Source organism: Helianthus annuus, chromosome 11 (assembly GCF_002127325.2).
Source record: "Helianthus annuus cultivar XRQ/B chromosome 11, HanXRQr2.0-SUNRISE, whole genome shotgun sequence".
Classification (NCBI taxonomy): domain Eukaryota; kingdom Viridiplantae; phylum Streptophyta; class Magnoliopsida; order Asterales; family Asteraceae; genus Helianthus; species Helianthus annuus.
This window is the reverse complement of record NC_035443.2, coordinates 99,459,401-99,476,879: the sequence shown is the minus strand read 5'-3', so window position 1 is coordinate 99,476,879 and position 17,479 is coordinate 99,459,401. Positions and strand designations below refer to the sequence as shown.

Genomic DNA, 17,479 nt, shown 5'->3' with positions numbered 1-17,479 from the left:
AATCATCAAATCATCATTAATTCATCAAGCTTTCCAAAAATCATTTCTCAAGCATTAATCATAAAATTTTACCTTCAATTTCTTATGAGCATATTACTTGCACAAATCTATCCAAGACTTTAAATTAACCATTTTTCAAGTTCATTGTTATATAAACTTGATTCTCATTATTTTTCATTCTTAAAAATCCACATTCTTTTGTAAAAAAAATTCTCAAGACCTTTTATGCTACACTTTGTAAACTAGAAATTTCCATAAGCTTGCTTCATGTAAAAATCAAGTTCATTAGTGTTTTTAAGACTTGGTCACATGGTTATTCTTGGTTTAAAATTTACTTAATCATATTTACATATACATGCTCATAATATTTGAAGTTGATGATCTTGTGCACATTTTTAAGTCTAACATGACTAGATTATCACTAATCTAAAATACTACATAAAGTTAATCACAAGATCATCATAAATGTAAACTTTAAACCACTAATCTATACGAAATTAACATAATCATCAAGATTACATCAACTAACTACACTAATCTACACAAATAATCATATAACCAATCATGATTAGTAGATTATTAAGTTTGGGATTAGGGTTTTTGGTTATGTTTTTCTTAATTTTCAAGATAATCAACTTGTACTTCTTAAATCAACACATAATAAGAAGCTTAAAATTGGTAAAAGATGGCTTACAACTTTGCACAAGCTAAACAATGTGATTAAGAAGTGATTTAGCTCCAAAGAAAGTCCTTAATGAAGCTCCATGCTTAACCCTTGCATTAATGACTTTAAAATGCCTTGAATGTGGGTAATTTATGGTGTTTAATGGTGATTTATGGTGTTGTAAATGGTGGTGTCTTTGAACCGTGAATAAGGAAGCATGGATGGGGGTTTTGAAGCTTGAAAGTTATGGTGAAAAGTTATGGAAATGGTGTTGGTTACTTGTTTATTTTTAATGGCCATCATATTTTCCAAGACCATGCTTCATATATTTAACACCATACTTGAAATCTTGCAATTTTCAACAAAATTAAAGTGGGTGGGACCCACTTGACCCATTTCATATAAATGGGGGGGGGGGGTAAAGTGTAACTTTTTATAAAAGTTATTAAAAATGAAGATATTTTGGTAATTAGGCTAAGTATGGTGATTAGGGTTAATCTTTCACCATTAGGGGGTAATTAGTGTTTCGAAACCAAAATTAATATTAACTAGTTCACCAAACTAGTAAAAATTCATGTTTTGATGCCTTGGATGCCTTTCGTTCGGTCGTCGGTGGGTTTACGGCACTTTTGTGGCGTACCGACGGACGTTGTCGGAAGTTGTTATTTCACGTCTAAGTGATGTATGAAGCAATTCCAAGTTCCAAATATGGCTTAACTAGCTCACTAGAGTTGTCATTTGGTTGTTATAGTGGCGGAAATATCGCTTGCTAATTCGTCGGTTCGCTAACGAACTAGTTTAATGCATAGCGATATAATATCGGAAGCTTATGATTTTAGACACCCCGTTATCATACATATATTGTTTTCATATGCTTGATATCATTTGCCATAATTCCAGAGTTCCGGAAATGCTAAATATGGTTTTGGACGAGTTAAAATGTCATATTTTTGGTCGAAACGGACATTTTTGCAATTAGGGCGTTATACCGGAAAGTCTTGTATATTTGCAAGATATGCTTTCGTATTAGTATTTTCTTATAATAATGGACTCAATTATGTTATCCGTGTGTCGTTTTTGAGTGTTTCGTTCTATTTTCACGGTTTTGCTGGCATGAATAGTGTAACCGTGAATAGTGCACGCAGCACTTTCTACCAACACTTTTAGGACATTGTTTGCTTGGTTTCGCAATATGATGAAAACCAACATATGTTTTAGCTTTATTTTCTTGTCCAAACACTGTTATCCAGTATACGACACAGTTACGTAATTAAGTTACGCTAAATGCACGAGATATAGAAATATAAATAGTGATTAGATTGTACGGAATTATCAGTTATTTGCCAGTTGTCACAATAATACCCTACATAACAATAAAAAGATAACAAAAATTATAAAACCCATAAAAACAAAAATAACAAAACAATGAACACCAACAACCATACCCAAAACACCAAAATTCCATCTCAAAAGAAATAAGACCTACAATACGGATCGTATAGGCCTATACGATCCGTATAAGCCCAGCCGCCATAAAACGCTTTCCCTGTCAGTCTGTCATGTCTAAAACCTTACCTAATACGGATCGTATAGGCATATACGATCCGTATTAGACCAGTCAAAATGTGTAAATATATGGGTCGGTGTTCCAATAGAATTTCCCTAAAGTTATATTCCTATATATTTATTGGTAGGGCTGTAAACGAACCGAACGAACACGAACAAGGCTTTGTTCGTGTTCGTTCGTTAAGGAAATAAATGTATTCACGAACGGTTCATGAACACTTACCGAACGAGATTTTATGTTCTTGTTCGTTCATTAAGGAAATGAGCGTGTTCACGAACACAAATAAATTTGACGAACGTGACGAAGGATAAAGATAGATGCCCAGAGAGTAGAACTCGAACTTGAATCCCTTATTGTGGAACGGTGGTCGATTGTATTCGTGGATGTAAATAAAGAGAAATGAAAGGGAAATTATGCATAAACAAGTTGAAAGTGGGTTTCTTAGTTTAAGTTAGTGAAATAAAATAAATAAAAGTTTAATAATATAAAAAGTACAAATAAAATATAAGAAAGTACAAAGATCTTCAATTAAAACACAAACATACGAACATAAACGAACGCAAATCAACGAACGTTCATGAACACCTTACCGAACGTTCACGAACACAATCGAACGAACGAGACCTCTGTTCATGTTCGTTCATTTAACTAATCGAACGAAATTTCTTGTTCATGTTCATTCGTTTACTAAACGAACGAACATAAACGAACTTTCCGCCGAACGGTTTACGAACTGTTCGTTGAACATTCGGTTCGTTTACAGCCCTATTTATTGGACCAGTCAAAATCAAAATGCGTAAATTAATGGGCCGTTGTACCAATAAAATTTTCATAAGGCTATAGGGTGTGGTCATGACCCTCATGACCACCATGACCCTCCATGTCAGCGCCATGTCATCGCTCTCTCATCCACCATCCAAAACCACTATCCTAAGGGTGTGGTCATGACCCAAACCACCATCCACCCTTTTTTTGTGATATATATTTTATTTGTTTTAAATAAACAACAAATAAATTTTAGTAATAAACTACATAACATTCAAATTAATAAGAAAAATATTATTTACATGGCAATTAAACAAATGGATAATTCAAGAGTAATTTCTTAGACTAGAAAATATCCATTGCCCTCTATATGATTGTTAGTATACCTTTCACTCCACTTGGTACAACAGTGCTGCAATCCTTTTTCATCCACATGTTGGTTCCATATTTGTCTAGTCTACTAGAGTATATTACGTGTGTTTTACACATACAAGAGAAGCCCTTGCTCTTTATTTTTTACTAGTAAAAGATTAATAGTGCAAGAATCTATGGTGGGCATAGGCTAACCGACATGTTAACCAGCACATCACGATACAACAGAAGAGAAAAAAAAAATACATCTTAAATCCCCGAACTTGTTAACTCAAACTCAAACCAATTTTCCCAGGTTATTGCCTCACCCTTTGACCTACTTCTCATCCACAAATAACCCATCACTTTAATCTCTTCTATAAGATTTGTCACCAACACACAATTATGATTTAAACTACATAACAGTCAAATTAATAAAAAAATAACATCCAAATTTAAACTACATATAATAAATTAAGAAAAAAAACTACTCGTTGTTGTTAACCCGACCAAATTGCCAAACATGTTCAATCAAATCCGAACGAAGATGGTTATGCGTAGTCTCGTTGTATAACGCCCACATGTTAGATTCTTGTTGCCCTTCATCAACTGGTACAACATTCTCATGAATGTCGTTAGGATCATATTCACATATGGCGTTACCTTCGTCTTCGATAATCATGTTATGCAGCAATATACAAGCATACATACAATATCTCAATGTTTTGAGTTCAAGTGCTCGTGCTGGGTTTGCAACTATGTGCCATTTTTGTTGTAGAACCCCAAATAGACGCTCAACATCTTTCCTAGCAGATTCTTGACATTTTGCAAACTTCTTTCTTTTTTCATCTTCTGGATACGGTATAGTTTTAACAATCGCTGTGTATGTTGGGTATATTCCATCAGCTAGATAATACCCGTGCTTGTATTCTACTCCTGAAACCGAAAACCTAGAATCAGGCCCCGTACCATTAATGATATCATTGAAAACATCTGACTGACCAAGAACGTTAATGTCGTTATTCGAACCAGGAACACCAAAGAAAGCATGCCAAACCCAAAGATCATTTGATGCCACGGCTTCTAGAATTATTGTGGGATGACCATGATCACCACGAGTAAATTGACCTCGCCATGCATTAGGGCAATTACGCCAAGGCCAATGCATACAATCTATGCTACCAAGCATTCCAGGAAAACCATGTTTACTTTCGTGTGCCTGGTACAACTTTATGATATCATTCTTTGTTGGCCTTCGTAGGTACTTCGTGCTGTATAGCTTGACCACCCCTTTGCAAAAATGATACAAACTCTCTCGTGAAGTTCTATCAGACATCTTCAGATATTCATCCCACATGTCGCTGCTTGTACCGTAAGCCAATTGGCGAATTGCCGACGTACATTTTTGTAAAGTGGTAAACCCCCTTTTACCTGTAGCATCCCATCTTAGTGTGAAAAATGGGTCATAATTAGCCAAATCGTTGGCTATACGTAAGAAAAGACGACGACTCATTCGGAAACGACGCCTAAACATTTCATCCGTGTATACCGGGTTTTCGGCAAAGTAATCGGCCATCAACCTATCGTGGGCACCTACATATTTTACAAAAATATAAATTACACTAAGACATAAATGACACTTCAAAAAATATAATGCACGAAAAAAATACCTTCACGATCCCTATTTAAACATTGTTGTCGTTTTCTCCGTTTGGACGAGGTTTCTTCCTCCTCTATAATTATTTGTGTCGTTTCCATCACCACGTTCAAAAAAAATTCGTTGATCTCGTCGGAAGAAGTTGGTGACACCATGGTGGTGAGATAACTTGTTTCTTCTTTTTCTTTGCTACTGTAGATACAAATAATATAACCGATTTAGTCCAAATTACATGAGAGATATATAACAAAGTTGTGCAAAAATTGAAAAAATAAAAGTAATATAATCCATAAAATATAAAACTGAATCAATTTCGTTACAACTAGAAAATATAAAAAATGTTTGCGACGTAAATTAAAGACGAAAACTAGAAAATATAAAAAATGATAACGACATAATTTAAAGACTCCATTTTTGAGCAATTTTCGCCTTCATTTTTTGCAACACTTCTTTATCTTTTTCCGGGAGCGAGTCGATGTTTGTTGCCATTAGCTTAAAGTCTTCACGATCGGCCGCTTCTTGCATTTCTTTTTCTTTCAACTTAAGTCTCGCCGCTTGTATTTCGTTAAATTCGGTGAACTTGCTCATCAACTTATCCACCTTCGTTTCACCCGGAGTTTCATTTTTTGTCGACGTCTCTTTATTTTTGGCCGCTGCTTCCTTTTTTGCTTTGTCTCTGCCATTTGGGCGCTTCAATTCCGGAATCTCCGTCACTTCATCGTCAAACTCGGGTTCGTCATTAATATTAATATGGTAACGCACATCCGAATCACCGGCACTATGCTCTATCGACTCGAATGTCTTACACCTCTTTGCTCTTGCCACCTCGTTAGGAACCGGCGCCCACTTGGGACAATTTTTAAAGATTTCCCAAGCCCCTACATATGTGAACGCACTACCTTCTTTCGTATGGTATTTTGACATAGCTATGGCAAAAACCGTTTCATCACTCGCCCCACTTGGCCGATTCGAATGAGCGTTGTTGTAATAACCACAAAACGCCGATATCTTCTTATTCATCTCTCCATACTTTGAGCTCATTGAGTTCACTTCTCGGTACGGTTCTTTTTGCATCAAAGCATGAAATTTGTTGCAAACCTCCTTCCAAAAACTGCCAGACTTTTGATTATTACCTACAAAAAAATATCAAGGTGTAAATAAATGTTGTTTTATATTGAATAAAATATTATTTTAGTATAAATAAAAAAGTATAACATACCTACGATCGGACACGTAGACGTATTGGTCCACGCCCTTGCCAACGCCAACTCTTCGATCGATGTCCAAGTTTGACCTCTTCCGGTGGTTAAATTTTCTTGTTCCGGCCTCGTTGAACGCTTTTTTGTAGATGTTTTCTTAGAACTTTGAGGTTGGGTTTCGGGTACAACGGCAATGTCATCCAAATCGTCTAACGAAGGGGTATCGGGTGTCGGTTGCGATTGGACTTTCGTATGAATAGGCCGACTTTGGCTTTGTCGGAGCGTTTTTAGTTGTTGCTGATATTGTTGTTGAAATTGGATTTGTTGAAGTTGAAATAAACTAGTAGGTTGCGGGGTTTGAGGAAGTTGCGTGAACGCGTTAGGATTCGGGGTTTGAGAGAGTTGCGTGAACGCGTTAGGAGTCGGGGTTTGAGGGAGTTGGTTGAACGCATTAGGAACTTGATTGTAGCTTGTAAAAGAAAATTGTGGAGTCGCCCACATCGGATCAATGGGTGGCGTCCACGGGGTTTGTGGCGGGTTGTTTGTGTTGTTCGGGTTGCTTGGATCCATGGTAGTATTAACTATAGCTTAATGACACACATAAATAGAATTACATAAATCATAAACAAACGAACCTCAATCAATATGATCAAAGTCTAATATAATTAAATAAATTCAAATATAACCTTTTAAATTAATGGGCAATTAGCAGACTATATTATTAAAATAACAATTCTAATCCATTTGGACCTGTATAAAACTTTACCCATGTGACCAGTTAGTCAACCGACCCACTTTACCAACTGAGGGAACTACATGATATATGCATGACAATATTACTTTGGAACTTACTAAGCACATCTATTCAGACTTAGTACTACTAATTTGACATATATTAACGTGCAATACATGATAAACAATAATAATAATATAAAAGCATCCTCATGTGTAGGCACAAGTGGCATGTCAATTTAAGTAGAATATGGCAACCAAGAGGCATAAAATAAAATTCAAACCAAACCTATGTTTGAACAGTCGTATAAAGTATATAGTACCTGGTTATGAAATTGTTCACTAATGCACAGGGGCGCAGCTTAACAGGGTCAGGAGCACCCGACCCCTCGAACTTTTCGCTTAGTAGTGATATATGTAGCTTTTGTATAGAAATTTTTAGGTATATACGTTTTCGACCCCCCGGTTCTATAGAAATTTTTGGATATATACATTTTCAACCCCCCTCTCAGGTCGAAAACGTCAACCTTCGCCACTAAAGTGAGATATCAAACCCTATGACTTTCTAAGCTGAAACCATATATATTATAAGGAAAGAAACCTATGCATAATCAACTAATTCATTGCCATTAATCAACTCATATCAATGTGTTTAAAAGTTAAAGCAATTTTGCAACAATTAACTATACTCGTATGCGGCAATCAGCCGGAGACGATACAAGTTACCATTAATTTACATTAGTTTAAGCAATTTTGCAAATAGTCACTTTGTATGCACAGTAAACAAGCATAGTAAAAAAGCATGTAATTTGCAGTGATTAAAATAAAAAGATTGCACTTCATATATCATTTTCTAGAAGCTGGTTCAGAAGCATGATGTCCATTTCATTACCTGGCCGTCATATCCAACATGATGAGAAAAGGTTTCTATTCACACCTAGCTTAAATAAATTTGTGAAAACAGAAACATATCACTTATTCTCTATCTGACCTAATATCTTTTAAAGTATAACCTAATAAACTGAAATACTGCGTTTGAGCCAATTAACCAAATAACATTAGGTTTTAACTCCAAAATTCCAGTGCTAGAACTTATCTAGTGATCTGCAACTACATATAACCTAATTCAAGCTGCTGGTACAGATTAACATGTAACGTCCTCGTGTTCATATCAATCATTCGAGTCAAATCGTGACAGAAAACGAACGAATAAACCCTAACTGGTTGAGATTATATGTGTGTATGAACATTCTATAGATCATATTAACCGATCTATCATACAATTCAACTAGAAAACAATCAATCCAAACAAAAAACAATTACATCAAGAAGAACTATAATTGTAATACATATCATAAGAAAACAAGTACCTGTTATCGTTCTTCTTGATGTGATTTGCGACCGTGAACTTGATTATCACAGAGGAAAAGAATTTGTTGCCGTTTTTTTTGATGGTGGGGTTAGGGTTTGCGTGAATAATGGAAAAAAAGGGGACGTGATTGCCGTGGTTTAATCCACGCGAACCACCGTGATTTAATTAAGGGGGTGGTATAAGGCATGAATAATGGGCCTATGTGGCAAATCATGACCCAATCATGACCCCCACACCTGTAGCCTAAAGGTATCCTTCCTTCCTAGTTCCGATATATTTATTATTATTACACCTAAGCAAAGGCAATAGATAAGTATGAATTTTGATGGCTAACAACACGAATTTAACAACAAACGGCGTCGGCACCACCACCGACAACGGCGGTCGGTCGGAGGTTTCTGCGGTGGGTCCTTCTGTACCTAATGTGTACTGGACTCCCCATGAACAGTCCATGATGAACCAACTCCTCTCCACGTATGTTAAAATTTCTAATACTTGTTGCTCAAACTTATATACAATTCCTATTCCTTGAATGTTGAATTCATGAATGATAGTTATATGTAATTTGTCGGTGTTATATATAATCTGTTGGACTATGTTTTCTTTTATTGTGTAAATGCAACAATCTGTGGGTTATGCTTTTTTTTTACTGGTAAAAATACTCGTGCATTGCATTTGTTGAATAAATATGTCTATCACACAAGTTGAATAAAACCGGGGAAGGATCAAATACAAAACAATCTTAACTTAGGAAGCATAGGAAATCGAAGTTGGGCTTATTCGAGCGGCGTTGGAACCGTCTCGTCGAATCCTATTCAAATATACGTAGGGTTTTGCTTTGTGGGTTTAGAGTTTAACTTTTAAGGTTTTGCTTTAGATTTTAGCTATAGGGTTTAACATTAGCATTTAGGGTTTAGCTGTTGGCAAAGGCAAAGCCTTTAAACACCTTCGGAGGGGAGGTTTTGGGTTCAAGTCCCACAGACCACAGGATTTAAAAGAAATTTTCCGTTCAAAAAACAGTTTAGATTTTAGGGTTTAGCATAGGGTTTAGGGTTTCTGGTTAGGTTTCGACAAGCCGGTTCCAATGCCGCTATCAGGGCTGTCTCCGAAAATCACAAAAAGAATTTTGGCCCTGTGCGAGATAAAAAATTTGGGCCCAATTCATTAATCCATTATGTTTGTTTATTGATTTAGGCCAACTCATTAATTCATTACACACTAAAACAATTGGGCTTCTGTATTTGATTGGCAAAAACATTTGGCCTTCGAAACAATTGGGCTTTAACGTTTTTGGTTCGAAACAATGTGAAGTCAAGGGCCCTGTACGAATAGGAAAAATGAGCCCATGTGTTTTCAAGTAATAACGTATTAACCTCAACAACAAATATTAAGAATTAACATAAACAAACAATTTAATATAAACAAAAAGTTAACTTAAAGAAACATTTTAATATAAATAAAACAATATGTGTAATAGTAATTATAATAATGCAGTTCAATTTTTGTTAACAAATCCACATACGTGTGCACGAAAAACCATCAAATAAAACAAATGAACAAAAATATGAATGAGCTTCAGGGCCCAAAAATAAATGAAAAAAAACTAGGAGTGGAAACGTTGTGAAAAAGATTCGAACTAGGGACCGCTTCATAAACATTCGCACGCGAAACCATTGAGCTACAACAACATCATTGTTCAAATTTGAAACCATATATTTTAAATATAAACATAAAGATTTTTTTTCCTATTGGGCCCCAAAACTTTTTGGGCCCTGTTCGGTGGCACACCCTGCACACCCTATGGGCCGGGCTGGCCGCTATGGAATGAGCTCAATCGGAGTTCGTTTGACCTGGTTTCCTACACTTCCTAGGTTAAGGACATTTTGTATTGGATCTTTACCCAAATAAAATATATTGTTAGAATAATAATTTATTGTGTAGTGTATATATAGGTGGCGTAGAATTGTGACATGTGTCCAGTGGCGGACTCAGGATTTTTTTTCAATGGGGTCCAATTTTTTCGGTGTTTAAAATTGTCACAACAAAACATTAAAACTTTTGGGTCGGTCCTCGTTCAGGTCGGGTCATAGCGAGGTTTGAACTAGATTTAAAAAAAAAAGAGGAAAAATGAGCTATACAAGGATTGAACCCATGACCTCTTGTTGGTAAAAAGAGGGATTTACCACTGCACCAAGTTTCCTTTACTTTTTATGGTGTCCACCTAATTGTATTTATGGGGTCCTTCTACAATTCAATTTAATATAACGAATCTACTAATTTTTTAAAAAACATTGGGGTCCGTGGACCCCGATCCAATTCATGTGAGTCCGCCCCTGCATGTGTCTCTTTAGGATTTTTATTAGTTATATAGTATAGATAGATAAGATATAGATGTAATTTGTTGAAGAGTTCAACAAATTACATCTATATCTTATCTATCTATACTATATAACTAATAAAAATCCTAAAGAGACACATGTCACAATTCTACGCCACCTATATATACACTACACAATAAATTATTATTCTAACAATATATTTTATTTGGGTAAAATATATTGTTTATTTATAAATCTAATATGTAGGTTATTCTGGAAATTTGTGTTTTTATGTATATAAATTGTGGATATGGTTTTTTTTTTTTTTTTTTTTTTTTTTGTTCTTGATCATCAAAGAGGGCGTTTTAAATCTAGTAAGAGTGAATATGCTGTATTACAATAGTAATAAGTTTTGGTTTTGAATATTTATAGGTTTAGTGCCTGATGAATATAACTTTTTGGATGGCTTTTGACCCGTTTTTGTTTTTTACAAAAAAACTTTACGCGAGAAAATAATTGAAATCAACCCATTTTCAAGTAAATGGGTCCAAATTGTCACCTTGTGTTTCTGAACTGTTCACTTACTTAACACCAACATTCTTATGTTTTATGCAGAAATGCCTCATCTAATTTGGTAAAGCGTTATGCAATAATTGTGCTGAAGTTGCAAGAAAAGAAAACGTTATACGATGTGGCGCTACGTCATAGATGGATGACTGTATGATCTCTATCCCCGATTTCTTGTTATTTACTACATTGCATGATCGAAAGTTCCAAACAGAAAAACAATCATGTTGACTACTGAACTTAACTATCGTTTGTAGTTACATTTGGCCTTTTAGTTTCCCTTTATTTTATTGATAAAATTTGTCGTATGTTACCTCTATAACTAGATGTTCATGATAGAACCAATGTGTGTTATTGAACCACATAACTGCCTCTCTTCTCTCTCTCTCCCACTATATCTGGTCAACATTATGTTTATGCGATTCTCACAGTTATTAACTTAAAATTGGCTTTTGTATGGAACATGCCACCGGATATTTGAGTATCTCAACTAATCTTGGTGTTTATATTCAAGCATTAATTAACACTCTTCAACACTGATTTGTATCTTGTATTGCTTTTCTAGGTGAAGAGAAATGGCAAGCAAAGGAAAGATGGTAGTAATTCATCAAGGACGCATAAAGAAATAAATGTATGCTTTACCACTTTATACCATTTATTTTATCTTTCGCGTTGACGACATTTGATTATGCAAGAATATTTCCTCATGTTTCAGTTCTTCCCTGCAAATTACAATTTAAAAATGGGTGTTTTGTTTGTTGTATAATGATTATTAAGAAATAAAAGAAAGGTTTATTGACACAATTAGCATTTTCTAAATTGTTGGAATTCTAATTATTAGAGGCGACGATTTAGACACATTTATGGATAATCGGGTCAAATTCGGTTATGCTGCTAAACTATTTATGAAAAAATAGACTATTATGGTGGCAGAATCATATTCAAAACATTAACGATTTATGAAATTCAAGAAAAGAAATGACAAGTTATTTGCTGGTTGACCCAACTCAAATAACCAGTTACCCATTCGCTCATTTTGCCACTTGTCATTCACGATTATTTTGTTTTTCGCTTTCAGGAAAAAGCTGCATATGAACAAGTGAAGCCATCTTCTGATGCTACCAATGGTCAGCATTATGCTCAGTTATCAACCTCGATGGACGGCGATGAAGGTATTGATGATGAAATATCTTATGAAGGTAATGACTGTTTTCATGCTATTTTCTATATCTGTTACGGCCTTGCAAACGACCATTTTTATATTAAAGAAGTTTGCGGTTGCTGCAGCTAATGTTGGTGCTGCATCACAGCTTCTTGAGCGAAATCGTCATGCCACAAATCAAATTTCTGCACACGGTTCTGCTTTCAAGGTAAATGAAACCACATTTATTAACTTTTTCTTGATAACTTTTAAGTAGAGGTGGCAGTTTTGACACGTATGTTTACTTATAAATGGGTTGATTCGAGTTGTGTTAATCTCTCATGGGAACATAAAAAACTTTTTTTTAAAGGAAACAAGTCAAATGGGTCAAGCAGGTTGAAAATCAAAGCCTATTTTAATGAACATAATCTCCTAAATCATTTTATTCAAAAATTCAGTTTTATTTTAATTAATTGTTTTCGATAAAATTCGACACGCTTTTTATCTAGATATATAAGTTTCAACTAATATTCAAGTACTAATTTAATAACAAATACATAGTTTATATACTCTTTTTTGCCCCTCTAAGTTCTGTTTTAATAGTGTTGTTCCAAGCGTAAAATATAAAGTATTATTCTTCAAAAAGGTTAATGGGCAAGATAATTTTTTATGAAATGCCAATGCATAGGATTATAGGACTATGAGGGTGTTTGGATGCTCGTTTAAACTGATTGTTGAGACATATGTTAATTTACTTACCTGTTTCTATTCTCTAGCTTTAATTTTTTAATTATAAATTTCGAACTTCAATAATCACTGCCAAAACGCACATACAAATACCCCCTAGTAGTCAAAGGCACACAAGGTGCTCGCCTAGGTGCCTAAAACATGTCTAAACCTCTTAAAAATGTGTTTTTTTTTATTGCGAGACTTTTTTTTTTTTTAAAAAAAAAGATCTTGCTCTCATATGTATCTTGCATTGCTTGTCTTCAAAAAGGAAAATGGCAAACGAATGAAAGATAATAGCGATTCATCAAGCGGGCATAAATACAAAAAGGTATGCATTACCGGTTTACACCACTAACTTTATGTTTCTTGTTGACGTAATTTGATACATAGGATTGTTTCGTTTGTTGTATAATGATGTTAACGAAAAAGAGGCAAGATTTCTTCTCCTGTGTTAGTGGCATTTTCTAAACTGTTAAAACGGGTCCATGTCTGATTTTTACATCTTACGGGTTAAATACTTCCACATAAAAAGGGGTTGGAGGATCAAATGGCTCAGAACTCACCCAACGTGCATAAAACTGTTTATCTAAAAGTTTAGACGATCAAGGTAACAGGTCTCGTATGTCATAAATCATATTCAAAACATCAGTTATTCATAAAATTCAAGAAAAGAAAAGGCAAAAGTTATACGTCGGTCGACCCGACATGAATAACCCGTTTCCCAAGCCGCCCATTATTCCACCACTACAAATTATTCACAATTTTTTTTTTTTTTTTACATTCAGGGAAAAGCTGCATATCAACAAGTGAAGTCATCTTCTCATAGTACAAATCATTCCAATGGTCTTCATCATGCGCAGTTATCAACCTCCGTAGACAGCGATGAAGATCCTGATGATGAATTATCTTACAAAGGTTGGTGTATATTTCGTTAATTATTCGATAAACCGCTAGTACAAGTAGATCTTTTTTATGTTAAAGAAGTTGTGGTTGCTGCAGTTATTAATGGTCCTGCGGGGCAGCTTCTTGAGCAGAATGAACAAGCCATGAGTCAAATTTCTGCTTCCAAGGTAAATAAAACTATTTCTTAAGTACAGGTGCTAATCGCGACACGAGTTATTGGTGGGTCAAATGGTAAAGATAAAACATTTGTTTAAAAGGAAACCGGCCAAATGGGTCAAGCAGGTTACAAGTCTAAAGCCTATTTTAATGCATATAGCCTCCTAAATCATTTTATTAAAACATTAATTAATATTAAAAGTAATTATTATTAAAATAATAGCTTTTGAAAATATTTGATACGCTTTTTATCTACAAGAAGTATTTCAGGTCGACCCAACCGACCCTCTACCAGAATGAACTGTCTACATAAACTCTTTTTAACCTTACTGTTGAAAGTTTCATGTGTTGCAGGGGAACATAAACAATAAGCCTATTTGTCAAATGATAAATAACATTGATGCACTCATGAATGTGTAAGTCAGGAGCTCTTTATATGCTTATATTTACTTTCATTTTTTATAAACTATGGTATTTGACACCCTTGAGTCCACAGCAGACCCTTTTATTTATTTATGTTTTTTTATAACATATTTAATTATAGTTATTTTTATCATAATCTTATATATATATATATAGGGTAAGGTTCATGCGAGAACCACCTTTATTGCGAGAACCGCGAGAACCAATGTGAACACAAGCTAAAATAGCTAAAAAAACCTAAAAAAACCCTAAAAAAACCTAACCCCCACCCCCCAAAAACCTAAACCCCCCCCACCCCCCCCCCCCCAAGCTAAATGCTAAAAACTAAAACCCTCAAAAAACCTAAAAAAAACCTAACCCCCCCACCCCACCCCCCACCCCACCCCCCCCCCCCAAGCTAAAATGCTAAAAACTAAACCCCCCAAAAAACCTAAAAAATCTAAAAAAAAAAAAAATCAAAAAAAAATCTAAATTTTTTTTTTATTTTTTTATGTTCAAATCGCTACTTTTAGTAGCCAAAAAAAAAAAAAAATTTTTTTTTTTTTTAAAAAAAAAAAATTTTTTTTTTGGATACTAAAAGTAGCGATTTTTATATAAAAAATAGTAAAAAAATAAAAAAAAATTTTTTTGGGTGTTTTTTAGATTTTTTTAGGTATTACTGTTTGTGTTCACACTGGTTCTCGCGGTTCTCGCAATAAAGGTGGTTCTCGCATGAACCTTACGCTATATATATATATATATATAGCGTAAGGTTCATGCGAGAACCACCTTTATTGCGAGAACTGCGAGAACTGCGAGAACCAATGTGAACACAACAAAATAAACCCACTACACCACAAAAAACCTAAAAAAACCTACACCCCCCCCCCCCCTCCCCAACCCCCCAAAAACCTAAACCCCCCACCCCCACCCAAGCTAAATGCTAAAATTTAAATCCCCCAAAAAACCTAAAAAATTGTTAAAAAATCTAAAAAAACACAATTTTTTTAAATATCTTTTATGAAAAAATCGCTTAGTAGCAAAAAAAAAAAAAATCAAAATTTTTTAAAATATTTTTAAAATATTTTTCTTAATAACGAAATTTAGCGATTTTTGATAAAAAATATTAAAAATATTTTTTATGTGTTTTTTAGATTTTTGTAGGTATTTTTTGTTGTGTTCACATTGGTTCTCGCGGTTCTCGCAATAAAGGGTGGTTCCTAATAGATACTTCTTCTATATATATATATATACATATGTACATATATACATATATATATATATACATATGTACATATATACATATATATATATATATATATATGTATATATATATATATATATATAGGGGGGGGGGCGTTATCTTGAGAACGCTAAATATTGCGAGAACCGTGAGAACGAATGAAAAACCCAATCAAAACCAATTTTTTTTAATACAAACCTCATTGTGATTAAAATACAACATCAAAAAAAGAATTTACAACATCAAATAATTCATTTCTCCTATCAAAATTACTGTTATTAGATTTTTTACACGTGTAAATATAACAAATTTACACATGTGTAAATGACAAACTTACACATCTGTAAATGACAAACTTACACATGTGTAAATTTTCTTTATTTACGAATTCACGTAAATTTGAACGTGTAAATTAAATTTCTAACATTGTATTCAAATAATAATGAAAGTGTAAAAATAATTTTTGAATTTGCATTGTTTTTGACCAAGTTCTTGCGGTTTTTGCATTGTTAATAAACATCAGGTAAATGTACAAAACTTGTATAAATCATAGGCTCACTCAATAAGTGAAGCTTGGGCTTGGGTTCATTTAATAAACGAGCTTATGCTCGATTGAAGCTTTTAAGCGAGCGACTCAGCTAATTTACGGTCCTAGTTCATAGGGTCCATGCAGATATATGTTAAAGTTGATTTTGTGATTGCAGAAGCTTAAATGATATGCCTGAGATGGAACAGTCGGCTTGCCAACGCTATAATTCCTCAATGGCCAGACACCTAAACATTGGTTGATGACGAGTCACTTTGTTTTTTGTTTTCTTTTTCTTCTTAGATTGAGATTGTGAATATGGGTTTAGGGTTGATGGAAGGATTTTATTCTTTTCAAGATTTGATATGATAAGTGCATATATGGGTTAGTTTGGTTCGGTTTTTGGTTCATTTCTTTCCACATAACATGTCATACCAATCTTAAAGAAACTATCCCAAAGATAGAGGTAATGTGAACAAAATGTTGGGAAAACCGGTGTTAAGGCTATACGAAGTGGGGTGGGGGTGGGGGGGTTGAAAAGGGGGCATTATGCGACATGTAGACGCCTTGTCGGCACGCGTCAGAAAAGTGGAATGGTGCAAAAAAGGGAGGAGTGGGACGGGGCGTGAAAGGTGGCGCTATTCGACACGTGACACATACTTTTTATTATTGTTTTATATTTAAAAATTATATAATTAATATCTATTAAATTTAATAAAAAAATACCATTATTACAAATTAAAAAGACATTACATAATTTAAAAAATAAAAACATTCCATAACTTAAAAAATAAAAACATAATACTTAACCAAAGAATCTTAATATTTGCCATTTCGCGATGTGTTTGAAGTCACAACCGTACGTGTGCCTGTACTCGACGAGGGTGACTTGGATGACACCGTCTTCGTTGAGCTCACCATCGTCGTTTTCCACAGCGTTGAAAACAATCTCAAATCTCCAACTAGCCATACAAATAATCTGGAAATGTGAATAAAGTGCGTCCATGGTTCGGGTGGCCTCACCCTATGCATACAAAATTGTTAGAAAACTCTCCCAAAACGGATGCGTGGTTAAGGGAGTCGCGTTGTCGGTAATTGTTGCGATCCAAGATTCACACAATACAATATCATCTTCTTCGTTCCATGGATTCATTGCCATTTTGAAGAGTCTTTTGAGAGAGTTTTGT

The 17,479-nt window shown here is 34.5% G+C and overlaps 3 protein-coding genes across 5 annotated transcripts; 1 reads left to right on the top strand and 2 right to left on the bottom strand.

Moving 5' to 3' along the window:
• Window positions 1-3,750: 3,750 nt before the first annotated feature.
• On the bottom strand, window positions 3,751-5,214 carry LOC110876795 (protein ALP1-like). The gene is made up of 2 exons (XM_022124957.2): window positions 5,018-5,214; window positions 3,751-4,940 (listed from the first exon to the last, which is right to left on the bottom strand). Exons 1-2 carry the CDS (start codon window positions 5,157-5,159, stop codon window positions 3,835-3,837), a joined length of 1,248 nt encoding a protein of 415 aa, XP_021980649.2. The 5' UTR covers window positions 5,160-5,214; the 3' UTR covers window positions 3,751-3,834.
• Window positions 5,215-5,267: 53 nt separating this feature from the next.
• On the bottom strand, window positions 5,268-8,545 carry LOC110879677 (glutathione S-transferase T3-like). 2 transcript variants are annotated; one of them, XM_035979134.1, is made up of 3 exons: window positions 8,306-8,545; window positions 6,224-6,790; window positions 5,268-6,137 (listed from the first exon to the last, which is right to left on the bottom strand). In XM_035979134.1, the coding sequence occupies exons 2-3, from the start codon at window positions 6,771-6,773 to the stop codon at window positions 5,404-5,406; spliced, it is 1,284 nt and encodes a 427-aa protein (XP_035835027.1). In that variant the 5' UTR covers window positions 6,774-6,790; window positions 8,306-8,545; the 3' UTR covers window positions 5,268-5,403. The 2 variants fall into 2 exon arrangements, with proteins under 2 accessions (XP_035835027.1, XP_021983883.1); XM_022128191.2 differs by having other exon boundaries at window positions 6,224-6,784; window positions 8,306-8,466.
• On the top strand, window positions 8,518-16,702 carry LOC110879678. Of its 2 annotated transcripts, none has more exons than XM_022128193.2 (10): window positions 8,518-8,781; window positions 11,241-11,343; window positions 11,758-11,823; window positions 12,271-12,391; window positions 12,480-12,562; window positions 13,331-13,390; window positions 13,848-13,977; window positions 14,062-14,132; window positions 14,476-14,537; window positions 16,471-16,702. In XM_022128193.2, the coding sequence occupies exons 1-10, from the start codon at window positions 8,633-8,635 to the stop codon at window positions 16,553-16,555; spliced, it is 930 nt and encodes a 309-aa protein (XP_021983885.1). In that variant the 5' UTR covers window positions 8,518-8,632; the 3' UTR covers window positions 16,556-16,702. The 2 variants fall into 2 exon arrangements, with proteins under 2 accessions (XP_021983885.1, XP_021983884.1); XM_022128192.2 differs by having other exon boundaries at window positions 14,461-14,537.
• The last annotated feature ends 777 nt before the right edge of the window (window positions 16,703-17,479 follow it).

Bases quoted from the DNA above. Each gene is read 5' to 3' on its own strand.
- LOC110876795 (XM_022124957.2), bottom strand. From the start codon at position 5,159: ATGGTGTCACCAACTTCTTCCGACGAGATCAACGAATTTTTTTTGAAC. The intron at 4,941-5,017 runs GTATTTTTTTCG...TAAAATATGTAG, and splicing joins TTTAAATAGGGATCGTGAAG to GTGCCCACGATAGGTTGATG.
- LOC110879677 (XM_035979134.1), bottom strand. From the start codon at position 6,773: ATGGATCCAAGCAACCCGAACAACACAAACAACCCGCCACAAACCCCG. The intron at 6,138-6,223 runs GTATGTTATACT...ATTTTTTTGTAG, and splicing joins GTCTACGTGTCCGATCGTAG to GTAATAATCAAAAGTCTGGC.
- LOC110879678 (XM_022128192.2), top strand. From the start codon at position 8,633: ATGGCTAACAACACGAATTTAACAACAAACGGCGTCGGCACCACCACC. The intron at 12,563-13,330 runs GTAAATGAAACC...GTCTTCAAAAAG, and splicing joins CACACGGTTCTGCTTTCAAG to GAAAATGGCAAACGAATGAA. The intron at 14,538-16,470 runs GTAAGTCAGGAG...TTGTGATTGCAG, and splicing joins ATTGATGCACTCATGAATGT to AAGCTTAAATGATATGCCTG.